This window comes from Gymnodraco acuticeps, unplaced genomic scaffold, assembly GCF_902827175.1.
Source record: "Gymnodraco acuticeps unplaced genomic scaffold, fGymAcu1.1, whole genome shotgun sequence".
NCBI lineage: Eukaryota > Metazoa > Chordata > Actinopteri > Perciformes > Bathydraconidae > Gymnodraco > Gymnodraco acuticeps.
In genome coordinates, this window is record NW_022990175.1 from 114,314 (window position 1) to 131,739 (window position 17,426).

General features: G+C 40.9%; 2 protein-coding genes across 2 annotated transcripts; one reads left to right on the top strand and one right to left on the bottom strand.

The window, feature by feature from the left end:
* Positions 1–3,525: 3,525 nt before the first annotated feature.
* fam43a (family with sequence similarity 43 member A) lies at positions 3,526–5,479 on the bottom strand. Its single transcript, XM_034217739.1, has 2 exons — positions 5,409–5,479; positions 3,526–5,315 (listed from the first exon to the last, which is right to left on the bottom strand). The coding sequence occupies exon 2, from the start codon at positions 5,277–5,279 to the stop codon at positions 4,239–4,241; it is 1,041 nt and encodes a 346-aa protein (XP_034073630.1). The 5' UTR covers positions 5,280–5,315; positions 5,409–5,479; the 3' UTR covers positions 3,526–4,238.
* Positions 5,480–6,428: 949 nt separating this feature from the next.
* On the top strand, positions 6,429–17,401 carry lsg1 (large 60S subunit nuclear export GTPase 1). The gene is made up of 14 exons (XM_034217751.1): positions 6,429–6,701; positions 7,451–7,577; positions 11,217–11,337; positions 11,425–11,511; positions 11,709–11,795; positions 11,884–11,944; positions 12,210–12,386; positions 12,673–13,044; positions 13,268–13,369; positions 13,463–13,606; positions 15,010–15,133; positions 15,365–15,444; positions 16,237–16,410; positions 16,511–17,401. The coding sequence occupies exons 1-14, from the start codon at positions 6,603–6,605 to the stop codon at positions 16,688–16,690; spliced, it is 1,935 nt and encodes a 644-aa protein (XP_034073642.1). The 5' UTR covers positions 6,429–6,602; the 3' UTR covers positions 16,691–17,401.
* Positions 17,402–17,426: the final 25 nt, after the last annotated feature.

The following is a 17,426-nucleotide window of genomic DNA, read 5'->3' on the forward strand; positions in this document are numbered from 1 at the left end:
GGTGTGGTACATCGATGGCCTGCAGCTGCGTTCAACCAGCACATCATTAAACAACTCTGCTCTTTTGCATGGGTGACAGACAGCACAAGGACTGCCAGATTACCTTTCTCCTTGGGTTCATTCATTGGTCTTTATTCATTATTTGGTTGTACTGTCCTCCTCTTTTCACAAAATATGCATACAATTTCCATTTGTCCTGTATGATTTTTTTACCGCTCAAGCATCATAACCCCCATCCTTTCCTTCCTGGAAATATTGGGGATGTCAGGCTGGCCTGGTCGACATTACACGTCATTTGTTGTAGCTGTTTGTTGCAAAGGAGAATGTATGTGTATCTGTACGAGTATAGTGCAAGTTATGTTACTTGTGTGAATACAGTTACACATTTTTTAATTCATTTATTTCAAATTGTACAACTTCTAAATGTCAAAGATTTGCAGGGATTTGGACTGTGGAACACTTCATCTTTGGGATAGAATAATCTATCAGTCATTATTTCATGATTTGTAATTATTTGTTATACCTAATGAACAATTAATCAGGGTATTACGCAAGAAATTAAGGATTTGTTGCAAGTTGGAAGTTGTAATGTCAACAATATAAGTCAATTTGCATGATTTATATTTTTTGATACCTTTAAACTCTTAAAGAATCTACATAAGTAGCCTCTTTACCTGTGACTCCAACGTGCCTAACAATAAGTTAAGAAAACACCTGAGGATTTGTTTGAGAGATAAGCAAAAGCAAAGGTTGACTTTACAAGAAAACCATATAAGTTTTCTCTCTTATCAGTCAGGAACTCTGCTCTCTCCCTTGGCAGATTGACACATCTTCTACAACCACTTGTTGTCAACAAACACTTTCAATCCTGTAATCATGTGAGTGGTCCGGCTGCACCTGTGGCCTATATTCAGGTATGCCGGGAAGATTGTCCAAGGCCATGATTGCTTTTGCAAAGGTGGGACATGAGACACGTTGTGCAACAATGTAGGTCAGGTAGAAATATTGGACTACAAATTAATTATGCAACTGTTAAAAGCAGTAATTGTAGAAAATGCCCCTATTGCTCTGTCTATACTTGCATGTGGTAAAAGTTCTGGGTGTCCACTAATTACATTGAGCAGGGCACTTGCTGATGATGTCATGTTTTCTTTGCATGAAAGGGCAACTCCTGTGAGGCTGCAGCTGCAGACAGGGCATCACACCACATGAGGAAGAGAAGCGTGGGTTCCTGTGCTATGTTGCTATTTAAACTCACATGCAGGATAACCACGACCAGCCATGGATTAAGTGGGTGTGTGTGTGTGTGTGTGTGTGTGTGTGTGTGTGTGTGTGTGTGTGTGTGTGTGTGTGTGTGTGTGTGTGTGTGTGTGTGTGTGTGTGTGTGTGTGTGTGTGTGTGTGTGTGTGTGTGTGTGTGTGTGTGTGTGTGTGTGTGTGTTTGGTCTCTCGGAGGCACATCAATTCATAATGAGCTGCTGTGAAGCTTTTTATAGGACTAGCCAACCGCTGCCTGAAATACATTAACCTTCTGTCTCCTGATCTCATATTAAATCCATGGTGGGAGTAGTTTTTGTTTTCAGTGAATACCTCAACATGGCTGATGCGATTTTATCCACTGGTGAAACACTGTCTGCAGATAACAATCCCCATATCCACCCAACTCCTCTGGGCAGCAGGGAACCTGTTTTCTGTCTCCTCATGTCTTATTCAGCCCTGTTATTGTGCAGCATCACTGCAGGTGGTGTACATGACAATCTGCCTGGCTCTGGGCTGGGGGAGCACCCGTGCATGCCGTGTGAAGCTGCAAACATTAGTCGACAGATCAATTAGTTGATAAAAAAGTAATCGTCAACAATGTTGATAATCAATAAATCATTATTGTAGTTTTTCACGCTGAAATGTCTCTGAAATTTTGATTTTCTTGCTTTCCTCTTTTTTTTTAAATAGAGTTAAAGAGTATATATTGGGGTGTTCTGTGGGCTGTTAAAACAAAACATTAAAAAACATTAGCTAGGACATTAAGGCACTAGGGGGGACATGTAAACTATTTCCTGACATTTTATTTACCAAAGAATAATCGAGAATATAATCAATAGTTGCAGCCTAATGCAGCGGGCTTTCAGAGTGTGGCTCTGGCAGACAGATTCATACCTCCAAAGATTTATATACATTTATAAATAAACTAAATAAGTGTGGTGATACTGTTTCATATGAAAGTCTGGTAAGAACTGTGTGCAGTAGGCGTAGGCCGGTTGTTATGTGGAGGGGAAGTGACAGTGGCAGGTCTTCTACTTTTAGAGCTGCAAGGGAAGTTGTGTCACTGCTGCAAAGTCACAACCCTCGCATGATGAGAGTGAATCTGCCACTTAGCCACTGTAGTTATCAGATATTGCACCTGATACACTATCTTTAAATAGGAGGAAATAACCTAATGTGTCACTTCCCTTCATCAACTTATATTTTGGTGAAGTAACAACACTATAATAAATGAATAAAACGTTGGTACATACATTTAAACCAGTTAGCAGGACGATTATGTGCTGAAATGATGTTCACATATTTATGGCTGTGAATATTACCATTTTTTACATCTTTAACCGTAAGTTAGAACTGTTTTATGGTACAACTCAACTCTATGCATGTCTGCAAATGGTATAACTCACCCAAACATTTCATTTAGGCTTCAGTGGTACTGTGTCAATACATAGGCCTATGCCACTATAATGAAATGTAGTGTTTTGTCATTGTGTGACTGTTAAACTAATCATTACAAAAAGATTGATTAATATAGGATATCCCAGTCTGCTGTCTAGTAACTCATGATTATGTACTGTAAAGTCCTCTATTAGAAATTATTAGGTATGTACTTCTTTCCAAATCATGAATTATCAAATTGTTCCTCAATCTTTCCTCCATAAACCTTGTTCTGATTCAATACATAGACCAAATGTAAAATAAAGGTACTGGCTGGCTTTGGATATATTCTACACATACAACATTGCAGTAGACTATGTGGATTCAACAGAACTTGTTCTTGCCCTTGAGAGATTCTCTGTCTCATGAAAGGAAGACGTAATAGAAAATAAAATAAAACAGTCACTATGTTGTTAAGGCATCTGGGGGTCAGCCGTCTTGTCATTAAAGGACCCATGTGATGTTCTAATAGCTTGCTTGTGGTGACGTCCTCCTGTGTGTCCTGGCTTCCCTGAGGCCAGGCAGAATGAATGGGCCTTCAGTACCTTAATTGAATAACTTCAACAGCCTGTTCCCAGAAAACAATTTGGCGAAAAAGGACACATTTTCAGCCAAGGCTATTAAATAAATAAATAATAATATGATGGTACCTGTAGTCCATACAGCTAAGAAATATCTCTCCGTGTTTCCTGCCTCCATGTTGCTTTTTTCACACTGCAAATCTGACCTGAATCTGAGCCTCTCAAGGTAAATCCCCACTCATATTGCACAAGAGGGAAACAAATGCCTAAATCTTTTCCAACACAAATCTACACATAAAGTTCCACAGTTTCATATAATTGTCTTTTTTATTGATAAGTCTATGAGGTTCACATAACAAACCACATTTTCCTTTAGAAAATAACATATTTATACTTTAAACATCATACTTTACATCTCAATACATAAAGGTGTGTTTCTTTTGCACAGCAAAGATAAGACATTGATGTTTTAGGCAACATACCAACAAACATTATGTACATGTAGTCAACATAATACTTCCACAACAGTGCAAAATAAAGTAAATTAACAGGCAGTAACAAGAGCGCCCTGACAGGAAAATTAAGGATGCCTGTTTAGACCCACTGAACCACTTAGGAAAATAACAAATCGTGCTTAAAAACTAAGTATTTTTGGATCATTAAGCATCTTTCAACAGAAAAACGCAATTTGCAAGAGAGAGTAAAGTTAGGTAAACAAGCTTGAGGATACACAAATCCTCTTAAATAAAAGAGATGGAATTAGTGCAGTGCGTCCTGGGCACACTTGGATTTGTGTCGTTTCCTCTCTCAAATGGGCATGCACTTATTTGTTTTGTTCATATTTGACACAATATTAAGGTATCGTTCAGTAGCCTTATTGTGTGTCAATGTGCTGTTATTGTCCCAGAGCTTAAGTCGTGTAGGCACCAGGTTGGACAAACACTCTCCAAAACAAAGACAGGGAAAATGTTTCTTGTGGAGACATGGCTCATCATAGGAGACTTGCCCGGAAATATAATATTCAGGCGATTTCCTGCACCTTTACCTCCTCAAAGCCATTAGAGAGATGAGGGGGCTCCTGGTTGCTCTCTATGGAGGACTCGCTGCCCGTGCTCTCTCCAGAGAGAAGTCTGGTTACTCTGAGGTCAGCTTTCAGAGTCTGCAGGTCGTTTCCTATGCTCATCTCCCCCAAGTCATTAATAATCTGAGTCAATTCCTGTTTACCGTTAGCAACACAATCATCGTCCGTGTCCAGAATGTCCTCACACTCAAAGTGCATCGCTTTCTCCTCCTCCTCCTCCCCGACTAAGTCCTCTGTGATGGAGCCCAGTTTGGGTGCGCTCCGGCTGCGCTCCACCGGGGGTTTGTAGTAGCACTGTCCGTTCAGCAGCTTCCTGATGGGGACCAACGGGATGGTCTGTTCCCCTATGAGCTGCTGCTGCTGGTGCCTGGCATCGTCCCTTCGCTTTAGTCTTTTGAACTCAGCCAGGGCCGTGGCCGAGGTCTGGTACAGCAGCAGCGCCATAGCCTTTGCCTTCTCCGGCTTGGACACCAGCACTGCGTGACAGCGCAGCATCACGGCCTTGTGCTTCATTTCGTGCCTGTAAACCCAGGCGAAAATCTTGGGTAGCCTCGGGTCCGCGACGCAGTATGTTATCCGGTGTAGCAAGTACAAGTGTCCCGGCCTCCTGGCCTTGTCGTCCACATGCACCATCCGGATGCCCTGCGAGCTGATGGTCAGCCTCATCTTGGTGCCGTGTTTGCCCATTTCGCTTTTGCCCCAGATCTTGCTCACCGCAACGTCTGTACAGCCGTCCCCTTTGGACTGGATGGTAGTGGCATTCCCCAGGTATAGCACCGTGTATGTCGGGTCCTCGCTGGTGATCTTCACCTTTTTCCTCTTTGACTTGAACATGCTGCCCACCCTGTTGAGCGCGCTCTCGGGGCAGGACTTGGCGAAGGAGGTGAGCGCAGAGTAGTTGAGGCTCACCGCATAGCCCTTCTGCTTGGACTGCTTGTCTTCCTCGATCAGGTCGAACTTATTCTTCTTCCAAGGCAGCATTGTATTGCTGTTTCCAGTCAACAGCAACAAAGTCTACTGAGAGAAAGAAAATAATAAACTTTGTATTAACGGCTAAATCCAAAAAGTGTTTGAGCTACTCTATGAGAATTGAACTCAAAGACATCGTACTTCATCTGTTCTGCCTCTAAAGAGCTCATGTCCAATTGTTGTGTCTCCCGTCCTCTCTCTTTGCTATTTTGAAACCAGTCTGCTGATGAAGGACGAGCTTTCAGGACTATATACAGGGAGAAACCACTTCAGGGAGACTGTAGGGGGGGGGGCTGAACCAAATGATAATAAACATGGTTGTGTTTATTGATACTACATTCCCTTTTACCCTTTTTTCAAAAATGACCGAAGCATACATTCGCTCCAACTAGATAAAATATACTTAGGCTATATATATTTTTCGTTAGAATTTTTTACATATTTTAGCATAACACGAGCCTATAACCAGATATTATTTTACAATGGGGAAACCTATATTTCGGCTATAAATATGCATAAAATAGGACAAATATAAATATTTTGTTTTACAAAATCTCTCAAAATGTCAATTAGAATACTATGGTGGTAATGGAAGAGTAAGCATAATACATATTTTAATTGTTTTAATTTGAACAAATTAAACAAATGTTACCAATTATGTTTGCATTAGGGTTTTGTGCATACAATAATAAGGTAATTCAGAGGAAATAAAACACAGGCAAAGTCATGCTAAAGTCACACAATAAACAAACGAAGAAGGTTATCGCCATCTTCTGGTTCGCATCAGAAATGCATCTGTTAATCTGTGATGATGGGAGATAATTAATGTGTTACTTTGATCAACATTAACTTTTTATTTGTTGAATTCAATGTACTTTCTTGATGTGGATTGCATTATATTTATTTTATTTATTTGTAGCCTATTATTATTTCAAAAACTGACCGCAGTTAAAAATGAGGAACGTATATCGGTACTGTCGCGTTTTCTTCAGGGCACCTTTAAGAGCTGGACAAAAAAGCGGACTGTACCATATTCACGCCACTGTATATACTACCAATAAAGATAAAGGAGAGTTTTAATTCCAATTTATTTATTGTTTATTTATTCAGATATTGTATGCAAATTCTTAAATAAAAAATATTAACAAATATCTCCTAGTATTTGAAGTCAGGGTATGAGGCTCGATTGATTTATCCCACTTCCGGTTCTGACGACAACAACGTTGTGCACATGGGGCACAGTAGCTAGTCGGAGATAGCATTTTCCACCTTCCCGATATCTTAATTTACAGCTTTGTTTGTTAGATATTATATTACAGAACATCAGAAGTTAGTATGGGTAAGAAGAAAGTAGGAGGAGCAGGAGCGCTGGGTCGAACTCTGATAAAGGAAAGGTTTAATGCAAGCCGCGGAAAAAAGAGAGGCGACTCATGGGTATGTCAGGGCAAAAACGAACTTATATTACACATGCTTTATCAAATAATTGTGTATATGTTGCTGTTCGTGATATTTGATTAAGTTCACTGTCGGTGCTGTTTGAACTGCCACTCAACATGTGTGTTTCGGGTGAGCTCTCAATAGATCTGACTAACATGGGTAGTTGCTTGCGCCAAACTCCATTGAGAAAATATTATTTTATCGCTGCTCTGAATATATTCAATGTAAAGTGCCACTATAAACAACTTTTCGTAATAAATATGCTCCTGTGAACAATTCGGCATGGAGATAAATTAGACATTATATTCCCTAACCTTGTCTGTTTGCTTGTTACTGTGGCCACATGCATAGTTTGCTCATGCTGCTGCTGTTATAAACACTTTTGAAGTTGCTCTATTTTCTGATGCTGTTGTCTGCTAGCTACTGTACCTGCCCGAAGCTTGTTTTCAGACTGCATTATGTTAATGTATATCTTTCGTTACATGCGATTGTATGTAAGTATAGGGTCTGTTGGAAATGGTTTGATGTGGGCTTGCTACATTTCTACCTTTGCCTTTTTTTTTCTTCTAATGACTCGCTTGGTTAAATCAATGTTAAATAAAGTGAGCAAACAAAAAAACATCCTAAGTAATGTTAGGGCAGAACACCGTATACTTTTTTTTCTTAAGTACTCACTGTAATCCTTGACTAATGTGAGGTTCGTTATTAATGAAGCCCTTATTTGACCCTTTTTTTCACCTTTGCAGATCCACACAAGTGAGCTGAATGATGGCTATGACTGGGGTCGGCTGAACCTGCAGTCGGTGACAGAACAGAGTTCAATGGATGATTTTCTGGCCACTGCAGAGTTGGCAGGAACGGAGTTTGTTGCAGGTTAGTAATAAGTCACTAAACGTATGTGTTCTTCAGATGTGTGTTGTGGTCACAGACTGTCAATAATTTGTACTCAATAAGCATTGCAAAGTACTTAGTACAATATATGCCATTCTAGACACAGTTGTTGTATTATTTCGACCTGCACCCAGATTAAATAGTTAATCAAATGCCCTCAAACCAAATGTACAGTTGTTTAAATGGACTTATTGCTCATGTCACTAATAGTCTTAGACCCCGTTTACACGAGGACGAAACGGGTTGTATTCGCATAGTTTCTCTTGCGTATGTATAGCCCTTTCGTGTACACGAGGCCGTAACAAAACGATAGAAACGGACCCCGCAAACGATAACGGGTCCCAAGGTGGATAGATCTGCAAACGGAACGCTCTGGGGGGGTCAAACGGCTCTGTGTAATCTCCTCTATAAGATCATTTTCTGATAACGATGAAATAGCCCCGCCTCCCTCTCCCCACGTCTCCCTCTCCCCACATCTCCTGCTGCTGGTCTGTCAAAAGAGGGGGAGGAAAAGAGAGGCTCCGTTTATTATTATACAGAGTCGTTATCAATTTGTTTTAAAGCTCAATAAATAACAAAGAAGACCTCTGACCGACGCTTTTCTAATTTTGTATGGAAGATTTCAACTTTAACGGACATGTTGACCGGCGAAAACAAATGTTAGCGGAAACTCTGCCGCATGGTTCCCTCGTCCCTTGGAAGAGGCGGAGTGGTGGGTGTTTTTCATCTGCTGGTGGACTACCGGAGAGATTTACAGCAGGAGTACCATGAGGAGCACACGCCGTCCACCGCGGAGAATAAACAGAAGGGCAACCATGCCTTCGCTGCTTTTGGTGTATTTTGTGGCGGCAGCAGCGCCACTTACAGGCCTGGCTTATGTACTACAGCGTTTCCAGCGGTCTCGTGTGAACAGACACGTTAAATTAATCGAATGCGTGTGAACGGAACACTTTTTTGAAAACGCATACGGTGCGTAAACGCAAACGTTCCAGTGTAAATGGGGTCTTAGGCCCCGGCCACACGAGGACGAAAACGATCGTTTGCATTACCGTTCTGTGTCATATAGACCGTTCGGCCACACGAGCACGACCGAATACGGCACTAAACGACTGCGGAAACGATAACGGGTCCCAAGGTGGATAGAACGGCATACGCAACGCTCTGGGGGGTCAAACGGCACAGTGTCTACGCCCTATACGTAGGGTTGGGTATCGTTTGAATTTCCACGATTCTGATTCTACTTTTCGATTCCGGTTCTCAATTCCGATTCTTTGAGGGGCAGGGTAAAAAAATGATACATGCTTCTTCCACCAAAAAATTACATTTATTCGAGAAACTTTTACACAGGTTAGTTTACAGTAATATTCACATTAATCAGTCTGTTTATATTCACTACTATGTAACTGTAACCTGAGAACCACTGAAGCGACAACAGTCCAACTTTTAAAGGAACCCCCCCCCCCCATTTAAAAACAGTTCTTGTTGAGAAAAACAAGCATATCTGCCTTCTCAGGCATACCGGGAAGAAATGTTTGAACATTTTAAAGTAAAATGCTTCAATCTGGTGCACTTTAAGCAGAATTACTAGAGACTAAATCTAGGGGGTACAACTCTAAACACCCATATGAAAAAGATCGTTTTACATTTGAATAATTAAATAAGTATGTGAACATAACCAATAACCTACCATAGCCAATAAGAAATACATGTAACGTATTTTATTTTTGTTGTTCATTCATATCTTATTTTACTATTTTATTTATGCATATATTTTTTATCTCTCCAGTTTAAAACGATATGTCTGGTTTACTGTCCTATAGTATACATTGGAATGATTTCAAACCTGTTTTATCCCAATAATTATAAAGGAGTGCCTTGGAAATATGTGTTTACATAAATTGTGATTAAACCGTTTGAGACCCACTGAGATAACTTAGACTAAAGTGAACTATCTAAACACTCAGAGTCCTTTACCTCACTGAGCTGTTGTTATCAGCCTCAGTCTGACTGGAGAGGACTCTCCCTCCACACATCTTCTTCTTCCGTTAGAGCAGCTAGCACCAGATGCTAATAACAACAGCGCGTACCGGTGCACCGTCCCTTTCTCCCTCGCTCGCTCCCACGCTCACTCGCACTTTGGCTGTGAGCTGCGGTTGCCAGATAAGCCAACATCCCCCATTTTCATCACTTACAGCGCCCATCGTACAGGGCAAATGAAAAGTGTAACCGGGATGAAAAGGGTGTTACATTTACTTAATTATGAATGTTGTTACATCAAGGCCGAACATTAGGATGAGCACCAACGGTCAAAACATTTTTTTTTCTCCCATAGCTGTCAGCGCAGCGCCCCCACCGATCTGGCGCCCTAGGCGAACATCTATAACGCCAGTTCGATGGGCCGGCCCTGGTCTCAGGTTACGCTGTAGGAAGTGTAGGTACAACCAGCGCCATATAGATATGGCGCAGGGTACAACCATAGATATATATATATATATATATATATATATATATATATATAAACACGTGTTTATATATATATATATATAAACACGTGTTTATATATATCTATGGGTACAACGCTACATTTCCCGCCCCTTCGCAGTCATACAGTAGGCTACGGAGAGCGGCGAGAAACATTTCCTCAGGCATCGAAAAGCGGAACCGAAATTCACATGTCTAAATGATGCCGTTGGAGGCCGGGTTCTCGGTACCCAACCCTACCTATACGGTCATTTTCTGATAATGATGAGGCAATAGCCCCGCCTCTCCCCACCTCTGCTGCTCACCCCCGCGTCAAAGTAAACTGCACATTGAATTCAGATTATTTATCTTTCTCTCGATATGGACCTAAACGCGAGTGAAGTCTAATCTGACAGGACGGAGACATCTCTCAAACTACCTAAACTAGTTATAAATATGTTTATTTTTACTGTCGGCCGGGTCACTCATTACTGGATCAGCTGCTGCATGAAACAGACACTGAACTGTCCGAGGAGAGGGAGGAAAAAGAGAGGCTCCATGTATTTTATTATTATATAGATTCGTTATTCATTTGTTTTAAAGCTCAATAAATAACAAAGAAGACCTTTGACCAGCACTTTTATAATTTTGTCCGGAAGATTTAAACTTTAATACACGTTGACTGGCGAAAAACTCTGCCCGGTTCCCTCGGTCCCCACCGCGGAGAATAAACAGAAGGGCAACCATGACAACCATGCTAACCATGCTTCTTCGCTGCTTTTGTGGAGGAAGTTACAGCGCCACGTACAGGCTCCTGCACATGTACTGCAGCTTCTCCAGCGGTTGGAGCTAAACGGAGCTGTCTCGTGTGGACAGACACTATCCGGTGAATATTGCGTGTGGACGGAAGCTTTTTTGCGTTTGCGTTAATCCTATGCGTTTAGCCGTTTTCGTCCTCGTGTGGCCGGGGCCTAAGCCTCAGAGCTTCATTGATTAAATGTTTCTGGATTCAAGATTCATTGTCATGTTGATTCTCAATGAAGTTGGCATTGAGAGTGCTCATATTTATTTATTTATGTTTGGCTTAACTGTCCCTGTGTTATCCACTGCTTATTTGTCTTATGATGCCATTGATGTTTATTTCTTGCTTTATTTTCTTAGAGAAACTCAACATCAAGTTTGTGCCAGTGGAAGCAAGAGCAGGCTTAATAACATCTGAGGAGAGAATTAGGCTGAAGCAGCTTCATGAAGAAAACAAGCATTTCCTCAGAATTCCTCGACGGTACGTAGAACATTCTTCTACATTCTTTTTAGGGATACCTTTAGCTTTTGTCATAACATGTTGTGATATCTCTCTCCCAATTTAAAGCCCCCACTGGGATGAAGACACCAGTGCTGAAGTACTTCAACAAGCGGAGAAAGACAGCTTCTTGGAGTGGAGACGAAAGCTTGCACAGTGTGTAATATTCTGATAACTCTTGTTACATTTGCTCTAACAATTATTGTTTTTTTATAAACAGTAGTGTTGTGGTTTCATTTTTATTGTTTTAGAAATTGTGTACAAAAGCTGTCCATACAGCATGTGTTATATGTGGTTATATAACTATTTGATTATTAGTTTGCCCAATCTCACGTCAAGTGTTTCCCCTAAAGTCTCGAAGAGGAGCAGAAGCTATTTCTCACCCCATTTGAGAGGAACCTGGAGTTCTGGAGACAACTGTGGAGAGTGATCGAGAGGAGGTAAAAAAACAAGAGCTGTGTACAACTGTTAGCTTTATCCTGTCTTCAATGAGGAATTTGTTTCACTTGTTTAAAACTTTTCTTGCAGTGACGTCGTTGTTCAGATTGTTGATGGCAGAAATCCTTTGCTGTTCAGAAGTTCTGACCTGGTAAGTGACTCTTAACTGTGACTAAATACGTTTTTCACTGACAGTTGTGTCTGCTTTAAGATACACATTTTAAATACTGGGTTTCAGTTCTTTTATACTTCTCTTGAAGAGTTTGATTTTAAGCTGTTATCTTTCATGTTGATTTGTTTGTCTCTTAAATTTGTACAAATTGTATACTCTATTCATTGAAATAAATTAAACAGACGGGAAATACTGTACAAAGGTGAACTAAACATATGACACTTTTCTGTTGTTGTGTTCCCAGGAGTTGTATGTAAAGGAAGTGTCGGAGCATAAGGTGAACATGGTGCTGGTGAATAAGGCCGACCTGCTGACCAGACAGCAAAGGCGAGCCTGGGCCACATACTTCCAGAAACAAGGGCTAAGGGCAGTGTTCTGGTCGGCCCTGGCTGAGAACGAGAGACTGGAGGCAGAGGAGAAGGTGAGGAGCTTTCAGAATATCTAGCCTGCACGTCACCTTCATTTACATTTATTGGGAGCAACTAATGGTGTAGATCCTTGTCTTGGGAAGCTCAATGTTATCAGTTTCTGTTTTTTTGTCATCACTGTTCAAATATATTTGGGATTTTGAGTGACACACAAAGCATTTAAGGGTTGCAGAGAAACTGTGATGGACACTTTAATTTAATCTAAGAAAAAAAATGCAGATTAATTGATAAAGTAATTTCAGCCTTAAACTCAGTATTAACATGCAAAACTTCTTATAGGGCGTTGAAGTGGAGGCTCCAGAGATTGAAGAGATTGAAGAGAGTGACGAAGAGGAAGATGGGCCAGACAATGAAAACTTTACCCAGAAAGGGGCTGCGGGAGAGGAGGAGATGAAGACAGCCGGTGAGGAGGAGGATGATGAGGTAGAAGAGAGTGGTACAGATGAAGATCAGCGGGAAAAGATAACTGTACAGGCGGAGGACTGGAACACCTGCTCAGAAGATGAAGAAGAGGAAGACACTGCCGGTTCATCCAGTAAATCCGCCTTCCACAACTCAAGCCGCCTGCTGCGTAAGGACGAGCTGCTGGCCATGTTTAAGTCTGTTCACAACGGGACCAGGTGCAGAGAAGGAGAACTGACAGTGGGACTGGTGAGTGAAATGTTTCAGACGAATTACCCACAGTGGTGTGTGAACAATTATTTTTGTTCACGTCCCCGTAAGACCTTGAATCCTTTAAATTACAGGGGTTATTAATTCATTTATAAACGCTTGATTCTGTGTAGGAATTATTAGTTTAACAAATGCTGTAATAACGTCACCCTATGAGTTTTATGATTGACTATATCATTGACTATATGTATGAATTCAACAGGTTGGATATCCGAATGTGGGAAAGAGCTCCACAATCAACACCATCTTCAGGAACAAGAAGGTTTCCGTCTCAGCGACTCCTGGACACACAAAGCACTTTCAGGTACAAGACTAATCTTTAAACCTATTAATATTAATTCAGTCATTCATTTAGAGAAAGTCTAATGACGGTTGTTTTGCCTCTCTTGTCTGACAGACTCTGTTTGTGGAGCCGGGCCTGTGCCTCTGTGACTGCCCGGGTCTGACCCTGCCCTCCTTTGTTTCTACTAAAGCTGAGATGATCTGCTCTGGCATCCTGCCCATCGACCAGATGAGAGATCACGTCCCTGCAATTTCACATATATCCTTTTTGTGATAGTGGCGCAGCACCTGCAGAATCCACTTGCAGCTTTTTCTTTGAGGAAACATAGTGTTGATGAGCATTACATGTGCTATATGTTGAGCTTATAACGTGCAATAACACATTCTCATGATGGGAATTGAGTTGGAAGAATTGTCTGCAGGAGCGTGAGAAGCAGTAATCTTCTTTCGCAGTAACTAAAGAAGTTAATTTGTGTTGCAAGATGTAGTTATTGTCTGGAGTATGTAGTGTATTAAAGTAGGTAATGTTCTGACGACAAAAACCTAGCGTACTTAGTAGGGGTCGACCGATTATCGGCCTGGCCGATTTTTAAATCAAATTGCCGATACAACTTTGGCTCTGATGCGGCCGTTTCTCTGGCTGCAGACACCACTGTTCACGAGCAATGTCCCGCCCACGGCGCTATCTGATAGGCTATTACTGAAGTGTCAATCAACACTGAAGATTTTCCGGGCTGCAGTGCAGCCAGCCAGAGAGGCGGGACCTTCTCAGATTACAGGCAGGTGCGAACTGCGAAGAACGCAGACACAGACAGAGGCAAGCAGCAGTGAGCGGTGTTTCGAAGGTAAATCAGTTGAAAGCCGAAGTTCAATAAACATCCCAATCCCCTATGCTGAAGTTGCAAAAACACCACAATCTTATGATCCAATTTGATCAGTTTCCCAGTTACAAAGGGACCGGGGGGGGGGGGGGGGGGGGGGGTAGCGTCTCGCAGCGGAGAAACTGTGACGCTGGGACTGTGACGGCTGCTAGTGGAGCCTCGCAGCAACTCTGCTTTCTGCACCACAATATGGTTGAATTGGGACTACTAAATGAGTGAGACTCAAATATCAGAAGTTCAGAACAAGTTTTAATTTAATTTTTACTTCATTTACTTTACTCAGGGTCACAGAGAGGAAACCAGTTTTAAAATGTTGAAAAGTTCATTAAACATAAAAAGGCATTTCAAAGAAGTTGTGTTATTCTACATTTTGACACCAAGATTTTCTGATTTGACTGCAAATGTATATCAGTTCCAAATATCGGTTATCGGTCTCCTTGATTACTAATAATCGGTATCAGCCTTGAAAAAGCCATATCGGTCGATCCCTAGTACTTAGGGAGAGGTAACATTTTCAAAATCTTCTATCATAATATAGCTAATTTTAAAACACTGATATCTATATAAATCCCAATACAGCACGTTTTTTGGCTATTTAATAAATAATCTACTACATGAAGTAACCTCATGGTGGAGCCTACTGTGTGAACAGTAATTTCTATTTACTGTGATGGAAACAAAAATTCAACAATATGTTGGTGTTTAAAATAATATACCTAGAATCTTCAACATCATGAAGCTCACAGCGTGTCCAACTTTAAGTCCTTGACAGTTTTTTCACATATGTCAAGCAATCCCTCGGCATGTGTTAGAAGGAATCTACGGCTTCAACATCATCCGACCGCGAGAGGACGAAGACCCCGACCGGTTCCCCTCCTCTGAGGAGCTGCTCATGGCTTATGGATGTGAGACTCCCAGATATCCATTATGTTTTTATAGAGAATAAATAAACAACAGGCCAAGGCAGCGCTGTATGAAGATGAGCTGTGATAGTCACCCATTTACTTCATCTTTTATATCAAATATTACAATTGATTTCATAGACTTGTGTAGTATTAGCCCACTATTGTTATTATAAACTCTGCAATTACATAAAAGCAGAATAATAATTATCATTATGTTTCCCTCTGTTACAGACATGAGAGGCTTCATGACGGCGCATGGACAGCCTGATCAGTCCAGATCAGCCCGGTACATCCTGAAGGATTTTGTCAACGTAAGCTAGTCTGTTGGTTGGTTTTTATCAACCTATCCAAATCTGTAGATGGTCTTTTTAAAAGCCTAGAAGATAATAGTTCCAACATGAAACTGCTCACAACAATGTCTGTTGATGATGTTGAGTTATTGGGTTGCCGTTGAGTTTTTAAAATGTTTATTTTTGGCACTTTAAGCATCAAAAGCTTTCCATTTCCATTATGTTGAGAAGAAGGCGGATATCTTTATGCCTGATATCCCCAACACGCTACAACTCACCCAAAACAATCTATATTATTAAGTAGCACTACGGGTAAGAGAAAAACATATTTTGGTTGGGGTGAACTTTCCCTTTTGATTTACTGTTTGCCACATACATGCTACACCCACCTGCAGCATCACCTATAATAATTGTGATACCACTGAAAGCTTCTGCTTTGTTGGGACCAGTTTGCTGCAGAATGGAGTAGCTGTCTTGTAAATGGTAAATGGACTACTTATATAGCGCTTTATCCAGTCTTTAAGACCCCTCAAAGCGCTTTACATACTACATGTCATTCATCCATTCACACCCATTCATACAGAGCAGTGTATCTTACTCTAGGACCTAACATTCACACACTGTTGGCCATGCCTTCGGGAGCAACTCAGGGTTAAGTATCTTGCCCTAGGATACATCGACATGTTGACTGCATGGGCTGGGATCGAACCCACAACCTTCTGGTTGAAAGACGACCGCACTCCCTCAGTCGCCCTTTGTATTATTGAAATTTAAAATATGTGCATCCTGTATTGACCTAATGTTTTCCTGCAGGGAAAGCTTCGGTACTGCCATCCTCCTCCACACATTAATCCTGAAGACTTCCAGCCGCAGCACAGCGAGTTCCTGAAAACAGATGTAGACTTCAGTGAATTCTCCTCCACATCAACGAGCCACAACAAAGTCAGGAGGATTGAAAATGTGGTTGACAAAAACTTCTTCCATCAGGTACAGCTCATATACAGTCTTTGTGTTAGTAAGAAAATGCCTCCATATTGTGACGTGGAAAATAAATGTGAAACTAATGGTTATTGATCTCCATCTCCAGGCAAATGTGCGGGCGCTCTCTAAGGGGGTTCAGTCTGTAATGGGCTACAAGCCCGGCTGCGGACCTGTCCCTGCACCAAAACCTGGAAAAGAGGTGGTGGAGGGAAAACCCTGGAAAAAACACGGCAATAGGAACAAGAAGGAGAAAGTACGGCGTCTTAACAGGCATCTAGAGGCCTGACCACGATCTGAAATCAAAGCATTACAGATCATTTCATTGGGAATGTAAAAACCCTTAACTGCAGTTCACATGATGTGATTCCAAAGGAATTAATGCTGAGCAGTATCTGACGGTAGATGAAGGCCCTTTAATTCTTTGAGTATGGAAATGCAAGACAGTCTATGTTAACTACTGAGATGCATAATCTGTTAAGAACATATTGGTGAAATGCATTCCATCATATGAACCAGTAGTTGTTCAACAGATCTCACCAGTGTTTGGAAAGGGACTCAACATCACTGAAGTTGGGATTTTACAAGAGATTGAACCAGATTTTTGTATTTAGAAGACATTTCAGAAACACTCATCACAAAGTCTTTATTACCCAAGTAAATGATTGTATATCTGATACTGCATTTATCCATATACAGTTGTGATAAATGTAACTCAAATAGTAAACCAAATAAATCAAATTGTTCATGTTTCAATTCTTTAATCATTTCCACAAGGAATGCTTCACAGTGCAATATTTGGAAAATACTTCTTAACCTACAAGGGCTTATGGATTCATATTGGGGGTTAATCTATATTCATATTAATATTAATATCAGCATTTAATGAAATGACTAATGTTAAAAGGATCATCTCTTGTGTTGAGTATTAAGTTGACCTAAACTCATGAAATTTAAAAATGTGTTGAATTGATTGTTGGAAAATAAAAAGCTAACAAACCTGAAACATCTAGAGTTTATTTGAA

What these genes read in the sequence shown, in the direction of transcription:
- fam43a (XM_034217739.1), bottom strand. Translation starts at nt 5,279, where the DNA reads ATGCTGCCTTGGAAGAAGAATAAGTTCGACCTGATCGAGGAAGACAAG.
- lsg1 (XM_034217751.1), top strand. Translation starts at nt 6,603, where the DNA reads ATGGGTAAGAAGAAAGTAGGAGGAGCAGGAGCGCTGGGTCGAACTCTG. An exon ending in GACTGGAGGCAGAGGAGAAG is followed by an intron (nt 12,387 to 12,672) that starts GTGAGGAGCTTT and finishes AACTTCTTATAG; the next exon opens with GGCGTTGAAGTGGAGGCTCC. An exon ending in ACGTCCCTGCAATTTCACAT is followed by an intron (nt 13,607 to 15,009) that starts ATATCCTTTTTG and finishes CAGTTTTTTCAC; the next exon opens with ATATGTCAAGCAATCCCTCG.